This window comes from Dendrobates tinctorius, unplaced genomic scaffold (assembly GCF_039654945.1).
Source record: "Dendrobates tinctorius isolate UK_male_01 unplaced genomic scaffold, ASM3965494v1 ptg000016l, whole genome shotgun sequence".
NCBI classification, from domain to species: Eukaryota; Metazoa; Chordata; class Amphibia; order Anura; family Dendrobatidae; genus Dendrobates; species Dendrobates tinctorius.
The window spans coordinates 38,456,270-38,478,489 of NW_027361684.1; the positions used below are offsets into that span (position 1 = coordinate 38,456,270).

At 44.3% G+C, this 22,220-nt stretch overlaps 2 protein-coding genes across 3 annotated transcripts in view; both read left to right on the forward strand.

The window, feature by feature from the left end:
* Positions 1–20,453, forward strand: part of DPH1 (diphthamide biosynthesis 1) — a 421,815-nt gene extending 401,362 nt beyond the window's left edge. Inside the window, exon 12 of the mRNA XM_073565691.1 lies at positions 20,316–20,453. Within this exon, the coding sequence (XP_073421792.1) occupies positions 20,316–20,327 (12 nt within the window). The 3' untranslated portion in view covers positions 20,328–20,453. The remainder of the gene's footprint in view (positions 1–20,315) is intronic.
* OVCA2 (OVCA2 serine hydrolase domain containing) lies at positions 14,103–21,594 on the forward strand. Of its 2 annotated transcripts, XM_073565694.1 has the most exons (3): positions 14,688–14,866; positions 14,966–15,132; positions 20,316–21,594. In XM_073565694.1, the coding sequence occupies exons 2-3, from the start codon at positions 15,063–15,065 to the stop codon at positions 20,801–20,803; spliced, it is 558 nt and encodes a 185-aa protein (XP_073421795.1). In that variant the 5' UTR covers positions 14,688–14,866; positions 14,966–15,062; the 3' UTR covers positions 20,804–21,594. The 2 variants fall into 2 exon arrangements, with proteins under 2 accessions (XP_073421794.1, XP_073421795.1); XM_073565693.1 differs by lacking the exons at positions 14,688–14,866; positions 14,966–15,132 and adding an exon at positions 14,103–14,351.
* Positions 21,595–22,220: the final 626 nt, after the last annotated feature.

The window sequence follows — 22,220 nt, forward strand, 5'->3', positions numbered from 1 at the left end:
CAGCGATATCCAGCGGGGAGCCGGGTCGGAGGTACGTGTCACATGTAGTGAGATCGCTAGCAATATTGCTGCTGTGTCACAAAATCGGTGACGCTTTAGCGATATTGCTAGCGATATCGCTGTGTGTAAAGCCCCCTTTAGTCTGTTTCAGTAGGCTCCACAATCATAAGGAAGACTGCTGACTTGACAGATGTCCAGAAGGCAGTCATTGACACACTCCACAAGGAGGGTAAGCCACAAAAGGTCATTGCTAAAGAAGCTGGCTGTTCACAGAGTGCTGTATCCAAGCATATTAATGGAAAGCTGAGGGGAAGGAAAAAGTGTGGTAGAAAAAGGTGCACAAGCAACCGGGATAACCGCAGCCGTGAAAGGATTGTTAAGAAAAGGCCATTCAAAAAATTTTGGGAGATTTACAAGGAGTGGACTGCTGCTGGAGTCATTGCTTCAAGAGCCATCACACACAGACGTATCAAGGACATGGGCTACAAGTGTCGCATTCCTTGTGTCAAGCCTCTCATTATTTATTATTATTTGTGTAGCACCATTGATTCCTTGGTGCTGTACATGAGAAGGGGTTACATACAAATTACAGATATCACTTACAGTAAACAAACTTACAATGACAGACTGATACAGAGGGTAGAGGACCCTGCCCTCTCGGGCTTACATTCTATAGGATGGTGGGGGTCCAAGGTGTTTTCAGATGAAAGAAAATTTTGCGTTTCATTTGGAAATCAAGGTCCCAGAGTCTGGAGGAAGAGTGGAGAGGCCACAATCCAAGCTGCTTGAGGCCTAGTGTGAAGTTTACACAATCAGTGATGGTTTGGGAAGCCATGTCATCTGCTCGTTTAGGTCCACTGTGTTTTATCAAGACCAAAGTCAGCGCAGCCGTCTACCAGGAAATTTTAGAGCACTTCATGCTTCCCTCTGCCAACAAGTTTTTTAAAGATGGAAATTTCATTCTCCAGCAGGACTTGGCACCTGTCCTCACTACCAGAAGTACCAATACCTGGTTTATAAACCACAGTCTCACTGTGCGTGATTGGCCAGCAAACTCACCTGACCTTCAACCCATAGAGAATCTATGGGGTATTGTCAAGAGGAAGGTGAGAGACACCAGACCCAACAATGCAGACGAGCTGAAGGCTGCAATCAAAGCAACCTGGGCTTCCATAACTCCTCAGCACTGCCACAGTCTGATCGCCTCCATGCCACGCTGCATTGATGCAGTAATTAATGCAAAAGGAGCCCCGACCAAGTATTGAGTGCATTTACTGAACATACATTTCAGTAGACCAACATTTTGGGTTTTAAAATCATTTCTCAAGCTGCTGTTATAAAGTATTCTAATTTCCAGAGATAATGACTTTTGGGTTTTCATTGGCTGTAAGCCATAATCATCAACATTAACAGAAATAAACTCGTGAACTAGATCACTCTGTTTGTGATGATTATATAATATATGAGTTTCACTTTTTGTATTGAAGAACTGAAATAAATTAACTTTTTGATCATATTCTAATTTTGTGAGAATCACCTGTATTTCATGCAATAAAATGCCTATTTGTAAAAATCATACAATGGGATTTTCTGTTTTTACTCTTAGATTCTGTGTTCCACAGTTGAAGTGTACCTACGATAAAAATTACAGATCTCTCCATTCTTTGTAGGTGGGAAAACGTGCAAACTCGGCAGTGTATCAAATACTTTTTTTCCCCACTGTACATCTGCTCTCATCAGGACGACACTCTGTGATAAGATTATTTTTGGGGTAGTTTTCTAACAATGGGTTCTAAAGAACATACACCCCCTTTTGTAAGTGTGCAACTGACTATTCGGTAAATTGATCTAAACCTAAAAAACAGGAGCTGTGTTGGTCTGGCGCCAGACATTGCATTTACCTTGCTGGCCAAAAAGTTGAATTTTGGTCTCATCTGATCACAGTACCTTTCTCCACTCAGTTGGGGAGTCTTCCACATGTCTTTTGGCAAACTCAAAAAGAGCACGCAAGGCACTAATTATATACACGGACCCACGATCTATCTAAAAAAAAAAACGGACATGTGTTCATCCCCATAGAGTATAATGGGTGTACGTGTCACCGGATATGTGTGAAAAATGACGCCACACGTACTGGAAACACGGACATCTGAAGGGGGCCGTATACATATAATCTGTGTACTTTAGATTTAGTGGAGCTGTAATAATATGTTGATTGCTTAATTTTTGTGGAGTTTCACTTCCAACTATTCTCAGAGTCCTTTAAAGCATAAAAGTCAGCAGGAAAAAGCTAAAATTATGTTTCTAGTTCAGGCTAAAGATGAGCAACCCACCCATTATCTCCACGGGGTTTCTAAGTAGTTTCTAATGTTCCGATGCAATGTACTTGGAAAGTAAGGCCACGTGCACACATTCAGTATTTGGTCAGTTTTTTACCTCAGTATCTGTAAGCCAAAACCAGGAGTGGAACGGTCAGAGGAAAAGTATAATAGAAACACGTCACCACTTCTGGATTTATCACCCACTCCTGGTTTTGGCTTACAGATACTGAGGTAAAAAACTCACCAAATACTGAACGTGTGACTGTGGCCTAAAGCTGTAAATCTATTTTGGATGTTCAACATATTTTTCAAAGTGCATCTATCACTGATGGTTTCTTTTAGGCCGGGATCACACATGCGAGAAACTCGGACGAGTCTCGCTTGTTAATACCCGGAATTGCCGCCGGCTCTCGGGAGCGGATCATGCGGCTGCATGTATTGCTATGCGGCCGCACGCTCCGATCCAAGTGCCGGATATTAACATGCGAGACTCGTCCGAGTTTTTTGCATGTGTGATCCCGGCCTAAAAGAAACCCTAGCAAGTCTTTCACTTAAAGGGGTTGGTCTGGACTTTTGATAAACGTTTGCAGTCACTCTGAGACTGGAGACTACTGAATCCATACAGTGAGCACACCGCACATTGTCAGGATTCTGTTGTGTTGAGGCTGAAAGCGGACAGTCATGAGACCACAAGTGTGCGATTTGCATACTTCTGGACACATTTTAATAAGACATGCTTGATCTCACTCAATACAAGAGTATTGAGCAAGGTTGAGGAGCTCTAATCACCACTTGACCGCATGTATGCAAGTTACATAAAGTGATTGCAGACTTTTTTTTTTTTTTTTTTACAAGACCGGACATCCTCTTTAACATTTGTCTAAATTTAAATTGCTTTAACAAAATGAGCAATTTCTTAATTGCTTCTTAAATAAATTTTCCCTTGTTCTCCTCATATCTGGCCTGTTAAATTTAATTATTTACAGTTCATTGCCAAGTGAACCGGCCACTGCTGCAGTCTCGGAGTGGTGGCTGAACTCGCACAGTTATAACTTACAGGTAGAGTTGAGCGAAACAGGTCGGCCAGATTCATAAGTCGCCGACTTATGGCAAAGTCGGGTTTCGCCGACCGAAACCCGACCACAGCGTGAAGTCGGCCATGCGATCGTCAAAACAAGCGCCAAAGTCGGATTTCCTAGAATGCTTGCACGTGACTTTTTTCAGCCACTGAGCAAGGACGTACACTGTGGGCAACGAGATGACATGGGCAACGAGATGACATGTGCAGCGTTCGGAGAGAGAGATTGAGATTTTGCGCACTTTAAAAAAGCGGTCCGGCATGTAGGTGTGTTTACTGTCCTCCACTCCCTGCCGACTTTGCTTCTCCATTGACTTGCATTGGGTTTCGTGTTTCAGTCGGACCTTCGACTTTTCACGATAGTCGGCCGATTTCGTTCGACTCGACTTTTGAGAAAGTCGGGTTTCATGAAACCCGACTCGACCCTAAAAAAGGCAAAGTCGCTCATCTCTACTTATAGGATCTTTCCTACTTCGGCCAGCCATAGACTGCTTTACAATGGCTTCTGGGCATACGCAGAACCCAAGCCATTTAAGAGAATTGCTTGTATTCCCCAGTTCAGTTGCTAGGGACATCATGGCAACAATTCTGATCTTAACTGATTGCCATGATCAGAGGGCATCAGGCCCTGTAGAGGCAAAATTGCCATAACAGTATAAGGATCGTGCAAGTTCAGGCCAGTGGTGCAACAATGCTGCTGGCCTGAAGTGTTGATCAAGCAGAAAATTCTGCCAATACAGCAACCAGTAAGTTGCAAGGCTGGGAACATTGTGCTCCTGAAATGAAAAGTTTTAGGGGTATTGCCATCTCCAAAATCTTATCCCAATATATAGTAGGTGTAATAATAATAAACACATACCTCCAATTATAAATGTAGTATAGTTCTTCTGATTCGCTATGCTGCTTACCCCATGAGCAGGGCATTGCAGCCGCTGTTGATTACGTCTTGTGTTTTGCTGGCAGCCGTGTAATATCCTACAGTGCCATGTTCTGCCATGGATATGTTTTGGGTGTGTTCACTACCTGTACATGTGACATAATGACATCTGAAATTCAGCTGCAGCTATCGATACAATACAAGCACATAGGATACAACATATTCATTGTAAGTTATCAGTGCCCCAGGTTACAAAGAGTCCGGCCACATCCTCGCTGCTGAGACCCTGCTGCCTGATTAATCTGACCCATCGATGCTTCTGCGCCCCCAGGTGCAGCAGTGAGAAGCGATTGTCGCCTCCTTGCTGTCCCCCTCCACCTGTTTCCTGATCGCAGCCTTTTTGGCTTTGCCCTTCTTAGTGCCCAGCACCTGCTTTACAGTTTCAGGCGCCTCCAGTAAAGTTCCAGCTGCTGCCATAGTCCTGATCTGTTCTGAGGTTGCGACACGTTTTGAGGATGAAAGTGCTCACAGTGCCACATTATCCAAGGAGTGACATGAGGTGTTGGAGGCTTGTACGGGGGAGGGGACAGGTGCTCAGCGTCATTGGTGTGGGTGTGGAGGAAGATTGTGATAGAGTAGGAGGACGTGGGGTATGGATTTGTAGTGTTAGCATACGCTGTCTACTAGGGTGGGCCAGGTCTAGTAGACATTGGGTATTTCCAGGCTAAGTATAATTACACTGCGGGACAGATTTGGCCCACTGGCCTGAGTGTAACACATATATATATATATATATATATATATACACTCACTGGCCACTTTATTAGGTACACCTGTCCAACTGTGTGTTAAGACTTAATTTCTAATCAGCCAATCACATGGCGGCAACTCAGTGCATTTAGGCATGTAGACATGGTCAAGACAATCTCCTGCAGTTCAAACCGAGCATCAGTATGGGGAAGAAAGGTGATTTGAGTGCCTTTGAACGTGGCATGATTGTTGGTGCCAGAAGGGCTGGTCTGAGTATTTCAGAAACTGCTGATCTACTGGGATTTTCACGCACAACCATCTCTAGGGTTTACAGAGAATGGTCCGAAAAAGAAAAAAAATCCAGTGAGCGGCAGTTCTGTGGCCGGAAATGCCTTGTTGATGCCAGAGGTCAGAGGAGAATGGGCAGACTGGTTCGAGCTGATAGAAAGGCAACAGTGACTCAAATTGCCACCTGTTACAACCAAGGTAGGCAGAAGAGCATCTCTGAACGCACAGTGCGTCGAACTTTGAGGCAGATGGGCTACAGCAGCAGAAGACCACACTGGGTACCACTCCTCTCAGCTAAGAACAGGAAACTGAGGCTACAATTTGCACAAGCTCATCGAAATTGGACAGTAGAAGATTGGAAAAACGTTGCCTGGTCTGATGAGTCTCGATTTCTGCTGCGACATTCGGATGGTAGGGTCAGAATTTGGCGTAAACAACATGAAAGCATGGATCCATCCTGCCTTGTATCAACGGTTCAGGCTGGTGGTGGTGGTGTCATGGTGTGGGGAATTTTTTCTTGGCACTCTTTGGGCCCCTTGGTACCAATTGAGCATCGTTGCAACGCCACAGCCTACCTGAGTATTGTTGCTGACCATGTCCATCCCTTTATGACCACAATGTACCCAACATCTGATGGCTACTTTCAGCAGGATAATGCGCCATGTCATAAAGCTCGAATCATCTCAGATTGGTTTCTTGAACATGACAATGAGTTCACTGTACTCAAATGGCCTCCTCAGTCACCAGATCTCAATCCAATAGAGCATCTTTGGGATGTGGTGGAACGGGAGATTCGCATCAGGGATGTGCAGCCGACAAATCTGCGCCAACTGTGTGATGCCATCATGTCAATATGGTCCAAAATCTCTGAGGAATGCTTCCAGCACCTTGTTGAATCTCTGCCACGAAGAATTGAGGCAGTTCTGAAGGCAAAAGGGGGTCCAACCCCTTACTAGCATGGTGTACCTAATAAAGTGGCCAGTGAGTGTATATATATATATATATATATATATATATATATATATACACTAACTGATGTGACTCTTCAATAAGTGTTCGGTCTGAACTTACAGGTTATGAGGTTTTGCCTAAAAGATCACTGTCTGCATAACTAAAACAGAAGTTACCAATGGTAAACTGCTGTTTTCATGATGCAGATAGTACTCTTTTAGTCAAAATTGCAAAATGTTACTTTCTGACACTAAATGCTATGATGGAGGCTGTGTGACTGCAGATCTTAGATCCCCCAGTACATGCACTGTGCGCTGCGAGAATTTGTCTGTTTCTGAGTCGGGAATAGTGGTGATGTACAGTACAGACCAACAGTTTGGACACACCTTCTCATTCAAAGCGTTTTCTTTATTTTCATGACTATGAAAATTGTAGATTCACTCTGAAGGCATCAAAACTATAAATTAACACATGTGGAATTATATAATTAACAAAAATTGTGAAACAACTGAAAATACTGTATGTCTTATATTCTAAGTTCTTCAAAGTAGCCACCTTTTGCTACCTCTAGGAGCTCATCAAGAGAATGCCAAGAATGTGCAAAGCAGTAATCAAAACAAAAGGTGGCTACTTTGAAGAACTTAGAATATAAGACATATATTCACTTTTATGTTAATTATATAATTCCACATGTTTTGATTCATTGTTTTGATGCCTTCAGTGTGAATCTACAATTTTTATAGTCCTGGAAATAAAGAAAACTCTTTGAATGAGGTGTGTCCAAACTTTTGGTCTGCACTGTATGCACTATACACTTGTATGGAACGAGGCCACATCCACTAGATGGTTTCTGCCTGGGAGCGTGCATATCACATACATCACCGCCATTCCCAGCTCCAAAACCGGCGAATCCCTGCAGCGCACATTGCGTGTACTGGGGGATCAAAGGTCTTGATTAAGACCACCACTGGTCGAAATGTTGTATCATGGCGGAATAAAGATTTTTTTTCAACTTTTCACCCGGATTGGATGCTATTCCTTCTTCTTGATTTTCCAAGTGGGTTCCTTGGATTGGGAGCGTGCGTTCTTTCATTGAAGTGCTGTCAGCTGATATATATATATCTCATTCTAGACCGGACAGCCCCTTTAAATTGCACATGCGTGAGCAGCAGGTACTCTTTGCAGCACTAAATGTTGGTTAGATATAGTGAGTACCTTTATATGTATGGATTTTGTTGGCATACGCCAAGTTTTTTTTTTTTTTGTCAGATTCACATTGATCTACTTTATAGACGGCAAAGGGGGCGAACTAGGAACAGAGCTGATACAAATCAGTTTGCAAGATGTCAGTGCTCTGTGGCCGTCAGATGGACGCTCTGCAAACCACCCTAATGTCATCCGCAACTGTTTTTGATTAGATGGCCTGTGGTGATGTTGCATATGTCATGCAGTAACAATGACATCTCAACAAACTGGCTAATCAAATGAAGAGCCATGGCTGCTCTTAGGTAGAAGGCGGTTACTGACAAGGCTATTGGACCTCGTCCTGTAAATTGATTTGCGCTATCTCTAGGGAACACCACCTCTCCAGAGGAGCTGCACTGATGGCAAACAACATGGTGAAGAATAGACCCTAAACTTGTGGAGATGGTATCAGACAACAGGTCCTTTTGTCATTAGTGAGAAAACATGGAGCCATAATGGGTCCCCAGTTTGACCTTTGCGATGTACATCACTGATGAAAAGCCTTGTCCAAGCTCCTACGTACATAGACATCAATGAATGAAGCTTATCCCTAGGGGAAGTTCTGCTATATACCTACAGTTGTGTAAAGGAGTTATCCTGCAAACAAAATGTATAACAAATCCACAGGAAAGGTGATGAAATGTTTGGCTGTTAGGGGTTCAACTGCTGGCACTTCCACTGATCCAAAGATCTGGGGTCCTGTGCACTCTCCCATGCATGAATTGCACATGCCGGACCACCACTCAATTCACTTCTATTGGAGCAGCAGAGAGCGTGTGTGACCACCTCTCCCATAGACCATGAAGAAAGCAGTGGTCACTTATCACTCCATCCATACGGGGACACAGGATCGATACAAAATTTGTCACCAATACTGTGACCATTAAATGTTAAATCAGTCACTGTAGGCCTTATGAAAGGATGGGCTGCAAAGAGTTAACATGTGCCTATCTGATGAGGGCACTAGTACTAAAAAGACTTAAATTGTGACCATCTGTCCTCGCTAATTTTCACCAAAGTGAGGATGATCGCCTACTCAAGTGCCTGCCCTTTCCAATCTGTCTGTGTTTCTAATCTCCAGAAAGAGATTTATGTGATTTATAGAACATATTTCAAGGTGGTTCAGAGCGGAGAAGGTTCACCCTGACTCTCGATGGGGAAGAGGAGGAAAACTCGGGCCAACAGTGATTCTTATTAATTTAGGCAGTCAGTCCGCACCTCACTAGGTGGAGACATTGGGAATGAAAGAAATCATTGCAGGGTCTGTGCACCGAGCTGCCGGTGTTCTGTATACACTCCATATGTGTAACACAAGGGACGCGGAGGGATTATTGTGCTGTATATTATTTATATGCCATAATAGTGGAAATCTACTCATTATTCCAAACTGCAGCCAACATAGGCTTCAGCGCTGCACAATTAGGGCATCTTAGAGGCTGTGACTAAAAGAAAAGTGCTGCCTCTGCGGCGTGTGCAGTGCTTATTAAATCTGGGTTATGGCTGAGATAATGATCCAGAGCTGAAATGATTGCGGTCCCCGGACTGAAATAGTATTCGGGCACAAAGTTTGTGGGGGGGGGATAGATCAAAACTGATGCAAGGGGAAAGTAGAAATGGAAAACTGTTACTCATGGCAACCAATCTGCTCACTGCTTTCATTTTATAACAGGTAATCGGTTGTCTTGGAAACTGTTCCAGTTTTGGTAAATCTCATAAATTTGGATCCCTTATGTAAGCGGAGGTCACCAGTCTTCTCATAGACCCCCAAGTAGGACAAATTATGTAATAATGGAGTAAAGGGAATTTTTACATAGGAATTGTAAGTGATGACTGCAGGCCTCGGCCAGTTCTGGTAGTGTATGTCAATGGCGTGCTGTCCGGCACCAGCTTCCTTTCTCTGATTCACTGTCTCTGGCAGCATTGATTGGACCATGTCAGTAAAAACACACAGACAAATGGGAACGTAAAACCGAATTGTTAATTTATATATTTCCAGGAGGCATAACAAGAAAATGGCACTAAGAGTTTTAAGAAAATACGTTACCTCATTTTTCTCCAAAACCAGACAGCCAAAAGGACATCTTCATGCGCTATTGTTATTTTTAAGTAGTAAAGGAGGAATTCAGTAGACGTGTATTTGCTTAGAAATCTGCAAAAACATCTGAGGCAGAAATTCTGATTTCTGACACCAATCTGCAGTTCTCACGTCCACTCATAAATTGACCCCATTCAATGAAGCTAATCTGTTTGCCGCCAGCTAGCCACGGCTTTTGGTGAGACCAATTTACCAAATGGCATGTTATTTATCAAAGAAGTTCTGAAAGCCAGTACAGCTGCATGAACACCATTGCTGTACTGAAAATAATCAGACTGTTTCATAGGTGTGTTTTCAAAATGTGTGTAAATTAACTCTGTGCAAACATACCGAGTTCAAAATAATGGAGGAAAAACAGTGTGGGATAATTATTTTCCTGTTTCTGATCTTTTTTTCTCCTATAATAAACAGAACCTATCAAAATTATTGGCCCTTTGTTAAAAAAATGGTAGGCAAGACCTGAAAGTTTCTATTGTGTTGGGTGTAGCAGAGCTGGCGTATTGTGTTGTGACTGGTGTAGCAGAGCTGGCGTATTGTGTTGTGACTGGTGTAGCAGAGCTGATGTGTGGTCATTAGTGATGAGCGAGTATACTCGTTGCTCGGGTGTCCTCCGAGTATTTTGGCGTGCTCGAAGATTTAGTTTTCGTCATCTCTTCCAGCCTGAATACGTGTGAGGAATGCCTGTTTGTTAGGGAATTCCCACATGTATTCAGCCTGTCTACAAGTCGCAAATCATGCAGCTGAGATGACGAAAACTAAATCTCCGAGCACGCCAAAATACTCGGAGGACACCCGAGCAACGAGTATACTCGCTTGTTGTGAACTCATTTTCTGCTCCTCCTTCCGTTCTCCCTCTGGTGGTGACAGGAGGTAGTGAGGTTGGTTTAATTGGTAGTGATCTGCCACCTGATGACGATAACGATTGGATCTCTGGAGTATCAGACTGGATATAAGACAGCCGACGCCCTATCCTGGTGCTGGTGATTCAGTCTGCTTCTCAGGTCTTGGACTTCAGCTCTGTTCCAGTCTTCTCAAGTTAAGTTTGTTTTTGCTATTGTTCACACTTGCTCTTGTTGGTCAATTCAGTTTTTTGTGGTCAGCCAGCCCCTGCTGGGTTGTGCTGAATTTCCACTCCTATTTATCTGTATTTGCCTTTTGGTCCCTTATTAGAATGGCCACTTTTGCTCTGTCTCAGAATATTTCAGAGTGCTGATATAGTGGGAGAAGTCTAGTGACTTCAGGGTTAATTTTGCTATCAGAAGTGGTGTACTTTATTTTGGTAAGGTTTTTGGCAGATTGCAGACAGTGTCTTTCCTTTCTAGTTAGTCGGGCCCCATCGTTTGCTCAGCCTATTTTTCTGCCTTTGTTTGTGTTTTCATCTTGTTTCACCGTCAATACATGTGGGGGGCTGTCTTTCCTTTGGGGTCTGCTCTGCGGCAGTTAGTTTTCCTCTTTTCCTGCTTTAGGCTTATGTAGCTCTCCGGTTGTGACGAGGCATCTAGGATCATCGTAGGTACGCTCCACGACTGCTGCTAGTTGTGTGGTAAGATCAGGGATCTGCAATCTGCATAGTTACCAACCCCTCTGGTTTTCTGAGACTTAGCCTGTGTTTTTTTTTCCTCCTCGGTGACCCATTCATAACACTCGCACATCACTAGTGGTCATGTTGCTGCTAGTATAGCAGAGCTGATGTAGAGTTTGGTGACTGGTGTAGCAGAGCTGATGTAGAGTTGGTGACTGGTGTAGCAGAGCTGATGTAGTGTTTGGTGACTGGCGTAGCAGTGCTGGTATGTTATGTTGCTGCTAGTGTAGCAGAGCTGATGTGTTGTGTGTATGTATGTTGATCGGTCACAGCACAGTAATCATAGGCAGAGTGGTACATGGAGCTGTGAGGAGGAAGAACAAATGGCTACAAAGGAGTTAAGAGAATTAAAAAAAAAAAAAAAAAAAAGACTTCCTCTTAAAGAGGTTTTCTAAAGTCTGAAAGTTTTTTCCCTATATTTGAGATAGGGGATACTTCCAAACAGTGGGGGCCTGACTGTCTATCCCCAGTGATCTTATTACGAATAAACGGAGTGGCAACATGCATGAACTACCACTCCATCCACACTGGGCTCTTCGGAACCCCCGTTCTCAGGATTGGTGGGGGTCCCATCAATCGGGAAGTAATCCCTGATCCCATGCATAGGAAATAACTTTCAAACCTGAGAATACCCCTTTCATGTAGTGTGATGTGGACCCCATATTGAAAAACCCCCCTCACTTAACAGAGGCTAAGCGAGGACCTGACTGTGACACAGATCATTATATGAAAAATTTAAAAAAAAATTTAAAAAAGAAAAACCTTTAACATATTTTCTGATGAGACAGTCGCTTTAATGAGGGAAGCCTGAGCCAGTGGAAAGAATGACAAAGCATTAGAGCCGGCTGTCAGTCAGTGCCGGTGTGTGGTTACAGCTGCCGCTCACTATGCACTGAGCGGTGACTGACGCCACTACGGCTCTATGACTGAAAGCTCGAGGCTGCCAGAAGGAATAAAGTTCATTCACTCCTGGTAGCGGGGCTCTCAGTGCAGGGGCTGCACAGCCTCAAAATGCGATTAACCTGCAGCTTAACCCCATAACTGCAGGGTAATAGCATATTTTACATGACCGGTTTCCTTTAAGTTGATCTCATCGATCGATCTTTCCTAGAATTGATTTCCTGCGAGTTGTGCTTCTGTCCATTCACATATATAACCCGAGAGCTGCGCTCCAGCTGTACACTGATCTATTAAACAGGATACCAGAGTAATTCTGAATTTAGCTTCTGACACAAATGGGGAAAGAAAGAAAATATTTTCTATATACCTTTCCTAAATCTTTGGTTCAGTTTTCTTATATTTTTTTAAGCTACAGCCAGGAATATATCCAAAAATACCCTGTGGTAAATGTGGCTCAAAAACAGTTTTCCTTCTTTAGGTTTCCACGGCGGAGCTATAGAAGTTGCCATGAATGCTTGGTAGAGTCCAGTACCTGGGACCCTCACCAGTCTGGAGAACAGATTTTGTGTCCTATTTGTGACAGGTACAGTCACTGTCCACTGCAAACCAGACTCCAAAAACAGATTGATAGGAGAATTAGTTTTTATAAAATTGGCTATAGCATGTGTGCGTCTGATATAAGGAAGGTATACTGTAAGCCCAGTATGGGACAGGTACCGAAGTGACTGGTGACCTTCTCCAAATCTCATTGAGCAACACGAAATTAATATGAAAACAATAAACTAGAGCAAAGGCTGGCTTGATAAATAGCTCTGCGTAGGTCGATACATGGAGGCCATAAAGAATTATTCCTTGGATGCGGGAATCTCCATTTACCCCAACTGTAGCCACTGTGACCCACAGATGGCTTGGTTATCACTGTGTTTGATATTGTTCAGCTAAGTGGCTCATTTGCTAATCCTTTGCATCTGATCTGGTTTTGTCTCTCGCTGCTTGTTGTGCAGGATCAGCTTGCTCCTCTGGGGGCTGTGCTGGACCACCGCTCCTTATGTTACAGCCTGTATCAGTCCCCTGTTATATTGGTCTCTTTTGCTTTGCTCCCAGTTCATACTGGAGTGCTGATATAGTGGGGGCAAGGTCGTGAGACTTCAGGTTTTTCTTGTGTTGGATTTTTCAGGGTTTTTGCGTGATTGCAGACAGTGTCTTTCCTTTCCTGTCCTGTCTAGTCAGTGTGGGCCCCATCGTTTGCTCAGTCTATTTTCCTGCCTGTGTTTGTGTTTTCATCTTGTCTCACCGACATTATATGTTTGGGGGCTATCTATTCCTTTGGGGTCTGCTCTGGGGCAGTTTAGATTTACCCTTTCTTGCTTTAGGCCTAGTTAGCTCTCCGACTGTGCCGAGGCGTCTAGGATCATCGTAGGCACGCTCCACAGCTACTGCTAGTTGTGTGGATAGGATCAGGGGTCTGCAATCCGCTTAGTTACCAACCTCTCTGGTTTTCTGGTGGCTTAGCCTGTTCTGCCATCCTCCTCGGTGACCCATTCATAACACACCTGTATATCAATCTTCCCCCCTATCTCCACCCTTCTCTGGTTCTATGAAGCCAACGCTGTCATTCAGGGCTGATGGAGGTGGAGACAGAGGGAAACAAGCAGCTGGGAATGTGTATGTGAATATCTGGCCCCGCCATGGAGTGCCGCACGCCTGTGCTAGGTTTGAACAGTCACTCTGTGCTGACAGTCCCTTTATAGGGGTGAGGAAGAGGCGTGGCACAGCTGGTGCTTTACAGAGGGCACTAAATCATCTGGAAAGATCCTTATAGAAGGTGCAGATTCTTTGCTTGATGTTATTGGAGCCTCCCTGTGTTTCCCCTGTGTTAGTGGTGGCAGATCTGTGAGAGCAGACAGAATTTATGGTTGGGGATAAAATGTGTATTATTCTTCCCTATGGCACTATAGATCATGGCTGACACTAATACCACACACTGGCTTCGCCCACTACTCCCACCTGTACTTGGGGCTGTCGCCTCTCTAGGTGACCAATCAGCGCTCTCCGGCTTCACTTCCGGTACTGCGGGTGTAGGAAGATGGCGGCGCCCACAGCTGGCCCTGTTGCCTGCACACAGGTTCTGCGGGTGCTGGCGCTGCACGGTTACTGGCAGAATGAGCACAGCTTCCGGGAGCGGACGGGGGCTCTGAGGAAGAACCTGAAAAAACGCGCGGAGCTGGTTCTAATCAGCGCTCCACTGTGTATCCCAGAGGCGGGTGAGACACGTGACCGCGTCCTGACGTCACGACTGATGCTGCAGCCACTCGGCCCCTGTACTGCCAACTGTGTGACGTCACCTGCCTCCCCCGTGCCTATCTACGCTGGGTATCGTAATCAGTGACGTCACATGAAATGATTCCTAGGCAGTGACGTGTGCTGGCTCTATGCGGTATTCATTGCACGTCTTTCCTCTATGCTGCCACCTGCTGGCGAGTGTCAGCAGTAGCGTCTCCGGAAGTGATCATGTGACAGAGCTGCTGTGTGTGCTTGGCTCAGTTCGCTCAATGCTTTTCGTGATTAGCAGAGGACGGAATTTACCAAAAACGGTAGATTGTGGCGCACACTCGGGAGCTCTGATGGACGTGCGCTCATAAATAGCATCCAGTCTGAGCTGCAGTGTAAAGTATGGGGGAGGACGAGAACTGCAGCTTTAGATCAGACATAAATTCCCATTAGACACTGCTGGCAAGCTGGAGTCACTGATGAAAGGGCAGGGATTGAAAGTGTATAGGTACGGGATAGGCCACGGTCACATTGTGTGTGATGCACATAGCATGTATGCCTGTAAAGGCTCCGAACATTTATTTTAAATGGGTTTTCCACTATTTAGGATAGGTCATCAATATCAGGTCAGTGGGCATCCGATAACCCCATTGATCACCAGTTACCAGCTCTGGATCTGAGCAGAACACCACAGTCACTGTGCAATGGCCGCTGCTGGGTGCTGCAGTGGTCAGTGTCAGAGGGGGAAAAGACCTGCCCCCTGTCAAAATTCTGGTATGTCTGACCAATTTTATAAATGATTATTTCTGCGGTGAAACCCTAAATAAAAGAGCCACCTTGACAGAATGCAGCATTAGTGCTGCACAAGGTGGCTCTTTTACCTAAAAACGCCTGGGGGGGGGGACAGGTTCCCTTTAATATCATAATAGTATTGGAAAGCTACCTTAAATATCTACAGGGTTAAATAATGAAAAGGAAACTCTACCTCTGATGTGTCCGTATACCGCTAGAAAAGAATGGAGCAATGAATGATGGCGGTCACTGTATGGCTCATGGTAGAGTGATAGCGGCCACTGTATGGCTCATGGTAGAGTGATGGCCGTTACTGTATGGCTCATGGTAGAGTGATAGCGGCCACTGTATGGCTCATGGTAGAGTGATGGCCGTTACTGTATGGCTCATGGTAGAGTGATGGCGGTCACTGTATGGCTCATGGTAGAGTGATGGCGGTCACTGTATGGCTCATGGTAGAGTGATGGCGGTCACTGTATGGCTCATGGTAGAGTGATGGCGGTTACTGTATGGCTCATGGTAGAGTGATGACGGTCACTGTATGGCTCATGGTAGAGTGATGGCGGTTACTGTATGGCTCATGGTAGAGTGATGACGGTCACTGTATGGCTCATGGTAGAGTGATGGCGGCCACTGTATGGCTCATGGTAGAGTGATGGCGGTCACTGTATGGCTCATGGTAGAGTGATGGCGGTTACTGTATGGCTCATGGTAGAGTGATGGCGGCCACTGTATGGCTCATGGTAGAGTGATGGCGGCCACTGTATGGCTCATGGTAGAGTGATGGCGGCCACTGTATGGCTCATGGTAGAGTGATGGCGGCCACTGTATGGCTCATGGTAGAGTGATGGCGGCCACTGTATGGCTCATGGTAGAGTGATGGCGGCCACTGTATGGCTCATGGTAGAGTGATGGCGGCCACTGTATGGCTCATGGTAGAGTGATGGCGGCCACTGTATGGCTCATGGTAGAGTGATGGCGGCCACTGTATGGCTCATGGTAGAGTGATGGCGGCCACTGTATGGCTCATGGTAGAGTGATGGCGGCCACTGTATGGCTCATGGTAGAGCAAAAGAAGAAAGACGCGCACTCTTGCTGTGGAGGAGATAGGTGCTGACTGTACGTGGAGGGTCCACAAACAGTAGTCAGTAGATAAACAGTCGCACTCAAGTGTGGATTAATCTTGCAAAAAATCTTGAAGATTTTGTGAAATTTTTGGATTTTTATTTTATTTAATGCATCAAATAGTGTAACACCGCAGACAAAAGAAGTATCCAAAATGTGGGTATAATATCGTAATCCAGGATATGAGTATACTATGGTTACGTTTCGACCTACTAAGAGGCCTTTCTCAAACCATACTCAAATAGTGTCAAGGAAAAGATTAATTAGAGCATTTTCAGAAGTCCCAAACAGGGGCTGATGGCATGGGAGCAGCCTGGACCTGCGGTGTTGTACAATCACCAGGTTTTTGCTACAACATGATGTTGGCAAAGAGAATCTGAATCCAACGATGTATCACTTAGATTACTGGGTGCAGCCGATCTGACACAGAGTTTTTAGATTTAGCCTTGCAGCAGAGCTGAGGAAGCTAACCCCGCCCACACTGGCTCTGTATATACAATGTCCCTAGACAGTGAGCTGCTTATCACAGGAGGGGGCATATGGGATCATGAGGCATGAGCTGCTGTGTCCCAGCAATGGTAAGCTACAGGGGCTAACACTATCATTGCCAGCAAATAAAACCTTTGAGCTTGATAAGAAAGGCATTGCTGAAATATGTTCTTTAACCCCTGCAGCGTGCTGTCTTCAGCTTACTTAGCAAAAACCTGCGGACACATATCCATTAAATGGATTGTTCACTACTCAGACAACCCCCTCCTAATTGCCGTATTCACCCCTCCAGTGCTGGCGCCATTCCAGCGGTGATGGCACTGTTCTCCTGAGGCTCGTGTGAAATAACATGGTCACACAAGTCCCGGGGGAGTTAGTGCCGTCATCGCTGGGCTGGAGCCAACAGTGGAGGCGAGTATAGGCTGTTATTTATAAAGGGGGACATGGCAATTGAGAAGGGGGTTGTCTGAGTAGTGGTACTTCGTTTTTCAACACTTTTATCATTTAGGGGTAATAAAGGTACAGTATCATTAAAGAGGAAATTAAGAGGCTTGTAAAGCGCTCCGCATAATTTCATATGGCAAATCCTGATATCAGGTTTTCTTTAAAAACCAGAATAACGATATATTCTGTATTAATATGATAAATCAGGGTGGGTATGATATACTTAATCTGTGTTGAAATAGTGATAGAGATATATATATATAAACAATTTTATTTCAACAAATAAAAATAATCAGAGCCGATAGAGAGATATTCTGATCAGACTTAGGATTAGGATGAAAGTTTTGTTTCTATAATCTTTCTCGCTCCTCAGTCACAGCTATTTATAATAGGATTCGGGCCTTGTGTCCTGTGGCTTATTTGCATGATGAGATCAGTGACATTAGGAAGCGAGGACAAAAAAAATGTTTTCTACTTACAGTGGAATAAAGGATATCACCACTTTATTGGGTTAAATCTTATGTGAGACCTAGGGCCCCTCCTGTCACTGGTTGACACCACATCTGCCGTGCCAAGCACCAATAAGGTCCAACGTTTGTTACCACCTCATTGCCTAAAGGGTCTGTACGCTGCTCAGTGCATGTGCTCGTGACGGAGATGAGAACTGCTGTTTGCAGAGCTGAGCAGTATTTTGAGCGGTTGATGGTGGTCTGAGAACCCAGTTTCCCACCGATCTGCCGTATGTTTAAGAGGCAATAAGATTAAAAAAAAAAGTGGCATGTATATCTATATGCTATTTACATACCAGTATTTGCTCCAATATCCATTTAGTCATGCCCAAAGGTTTTAAGATTAACAAAAATATGCTTTTCACAAAGATAGTGCCCTTAGTGTTTTTAGATTTTTTTTTTTTAGTCTGATGTTTTTCTGGTTACCAAAGTACAATTATAAGTATTTCACACATTTTTATACTCAATGTTTAAGTGTTGTCTCTTTTTTTTTCCCCCAAGGCTGCAGGATATCTTCTGGGCCAAATCCTGACCTGATGACCGCCCAATCTTGTCTAATCAGTGCTTGGAGTTTATTACAATTCCTGTGTTTTTGTGTGTTTATCCACGTTTTGAGGATGGACCACGGGTTGTCTTTGGGACTGGGATCTGGGGAGTTTCCTGGCCATGCACCCAAAATTTCAATCTTTTCTTCACCAAGTCACTCAGTTATCACTTTTGCCTTGTGGCGGGGTCTCCATCACTCCATCAGGCTGGAAAAACCATTGATCATCACCAAATTGCTCCTGGATCGTTGGGAGAAGTTGTTCTTGGAGGTTGTTTAGGTCCCATTGTTTATTCATGGCCGTGATCTTAGGCAAAATTGTCTGATCCCACGCCACTGGATGAAAAGCCCCCACAGTTGAATGGTCTCAGTATGCGTTAGTGTTGTCACAGTACAGGGCTCATGGTGGCGCTCATCTTTTCTTTTCTGGGTAATCGTTCTTCCAGATGTCTCAAACAGTGGAGAAAATAACTCCAGCTTCCCAAATTTTCTGCAGTCCAATACCTGATCTTGCTGCAAAGTTATTTTCTCTTATTAATGCCCCCTTCAAAGTTATGAAAGATAAGGGTCAGCAATGACTATTGAGTCTTTACATAAACTTGATGTATTTGTCCAAAAATTATAAAAACTTATGAAATGCTCATATTTGTTCTTCAGTAACCATAGAAACATGTAGATGAATGGTATTGTTAGACGCTGATCACCCCAGCTTGATGTGCATGTGTTGATCAAGTGTCGGTGCGCGGACAAAGCTGGTGAGGCTCCGCACATACTAGATAAAGTCTAAGTCCAGCGCATGGTGGTTTAAAATCCAACAATCGTTATTGTAAATCCATCAAACTAGAAGGTACAGAAGAGTATTACTGACACGTTTCATTGATCTGACTTAATAAATTAAGAGTCGGATCGACACAAAACTCATTAGAAAAAGTCTTCTGTACCTTCTATAGTTTGAAGTGTAAAGTGCTGCGGAATATGTTGGCGCTATAGAAATAATTATTATTAAAGAATTTGCAATAAAATTATGGGATTTTAAACCCACATTGAGTATTTGGTGAGTTTTTGGTGTTGAAGATTGTCTGCATTTATTATATAACTAGATGGTGGCCTGATTCTAACGCATCGGGTATTCTAGAATATGTATGTAGTTTATTTAAAGGGAATCTGTCACCCCATTTTTGCCCCATAAGCTGGGGCCACTGCCATCAGGGGCTTATCTACAGCTTTCTGTAATGCTGTAGATAAGCCCCCAATGAAACCTGAAAAATAAGAGAGAAACGTTAGATTATACTCACCGGCGGGGACGGTGGTGTCGCAGTCCGGCGCCTCCTATCTTCATACGGTGATGTCCTCCTCCTTGCTTCTCCCTCGGCTCCTGTGCCCGCGTACTTTATCGGCCCTGCTGAGGGCAGAGTAAAGTACTGCAGTGCGCAGGCGCCGGGAAAGGTCAGAGAGGTCCGGCACCTGCGCACTGCAGGACTCTGCTCTGCCCTCAACAGGGCCGATAAAGTACGCATGCACAGGAGCCGAGGGAGACGCAAGGAGGAGGACGTCATCGTATGAAGATGGGAGGTGCCGGACGGGACGGCGACACCCATCGGACCGGACCGAACGCCGGGGTGAGTATATTCTAACTCTTTTTTTTCTTATCTTTCAGGTTTCATCGGGAGCTTATCTACAGCATGCTGTAGATAAGCCCCTGATGGCGGTGGCTGCAGCTGATAGGCCAAAAATGATGTGACAGATCTCCTTTAAATTCCGCGCCAATATCGCTGATTGCGACAGGAGATGACCCGAGGCAACTGTCGGGAGATCAGCGGCTAGCGCCGCAGATCTCTCAACGGTAGCGGTGGTGTGCGTCGTTCGAATTCCGCGCCAATTTGCGGCCGGACTGTGCCTGTCGCTGATTGGTCGCGCCCGGCCGATCAGCGACGCGGGATTTCCGTTACAAACAGACAGAATTAGACGATTATATAGTAGATTTACGGTAGTTTATTTGCTGTTTTTCATTTAATTTAACACAGTTTACCTTTCTTTGCATGTTGACACTAAAGAAGGAGAAATAGAAGACCCCAGAGGTTGGTGGTTCTCAGACCCTGAGAAGAGTAGTTTTCATGCCATGGATGAGACCAATTCCTGTGCCGGATTAGAGGAATCCCTGGACACTGTGGCAAAGGCTTTTTCCGAACTTGGACCCTTCGATGGCATCTTAGGTTTTAGCCAAGGAGCTGCGTTCGCGGCCATGCTGTGTGCATTGAAGCAACAAGGAGATCCTCGCTTCCAGTTTAACTTTGCAATTCTGGTTGGTGGTTTCAAAAGCCGTGCGACTGATCACGCACATTTCTACAGAGAAGCCATCACCGTCCCATCCCTTCATGTTTATGGGGACGCTGATCAGGTTATCCCAGGGGAGATGAGTCAAGACCTGGCCACCCATTTTGTAAACCCACTTCTGCTCACACATCCAGGAGGACATTACATCCCAGTGTGCGCAGCTCAGAAGAAAGTCTACTTTCCCTTCTTGGACTCTTTCCAAAAATAGGATTAATTCAGAATAACTCGATATTTCCATAAGTGATTTTTCAGATTTGACATTGCGGTGAAGTCACAGAACCAAAAAATTGCTAAATAAAAATATACCCGTTCCTTTCTCATGCTGTATGGAGCGAGGTTATTAACCTGTTCAGTGCTGCGAGTGGCTTTTGTCACACAATATAGGCCTTGTAGTCATCTAAGTGGCCCTGTGGTCATTACTTTCTCTGGGCATTTCCATCTTATGTTTTTAACTTGTTTATTAGCGTCATTCCACATTCTTCCGTGTGGCCCCAGGATTTCTAGTTTCACACACAGGAATGTCCATGTTTCAGATGTTATCACATCTATCATAGACGGCTTTACTAGTAGATGTAATGCTCTTCTCTATCCCCTCCCCTTTAAAAGCTTATTTAAAGGTTCATTTCCCCTTGGCAATTAAAAAAATGAATGTTAAATGTCAACTGTGTACAAAGCAGTGATGTGAAAAATGATGGTTCACTTGTGATGGACCGCACTTTAACCCACGCAGCACCAAAGGTTCCCGGAGAAGCTCAGGTATTTTTTATTCAGCGAGTGTCTCTTTAGTGAATTTGCACAAATTGTTAAATATATATTTTGATTGGAAAGGACATTATTTTATTCTATTATGCAGGTAGTCATTGCATTAACATGTTCCTATTAGAACGAGTCAATAAGTAATAGAAACATGGGGCAGAATCTCCTATGAAGGCCTTGTTTCTTGCATTACACCTGATTCAGTGAACATGAAATAAAGCTCTTTCTTATTATTGTGGTGGACACTTGACTCTTCAGCTCCATATTGGTGGGTAACTATGCTGAGAAAAAGTTGCTGTGCCCATGTTATAGCTAACTGCTCCTTATCCCATTCAAGTAAATGGGACTAATTGCAATAGCATGAACATTCACTGCACAATGGGGGCGATTTATCAAACTGAATGGCCTACATTTTGTACTTCTACCATATTTGTCATATGTTTTAGAACCTTTCAGCACGTTGACAAAGAGGCATGGCCGGACTGAAACAGGACTAGACAGTCTTAAACTTAGATTCATCAAGCAGCATGAACCAGTTAGCAAAAACACGTCGCATTTTAAAGAGTAGCCGTCGTTTTAATACTCGTGTCATAAATCAACACGTGAAAATAATCAACTTTGTAATATACACTGCTCAAAAAATAAAGGGAACACTTAAACAACAAAATATAACTCCAAGTAAATCAAACTTCTGTGAAATCAAACTGTCCACATAGGAAGCAACACTGATTGACAATCAATTTCACATGCTGTTGTGCAAATAGAATAGGCAACAGATGGAAATTATTGGCAATTATCAAGACACCCTCAATAAAGGAGTGGTTCTGCAGGTGGGGACCACAGACCACATCTCGGTACCAATGCTTTCT

Bases quoted from the DNA above. Each gene is read 5' to 3' on its own strand.
- OVCA2 (XM_073565693.1), top strand. From the start codon at position 14,174: ATGGCGGCGCCCACAGCTGGCCCTGTTGCCTGCACACAGGTTCTGCGG. The intron at 14,352-20,315 runs GTGAGACACGTG...TTGACACTAAAG, and splicing joins ACTGTGTATCCCAGAGGCGG to AAGGAGAAATAGAAGACCCC.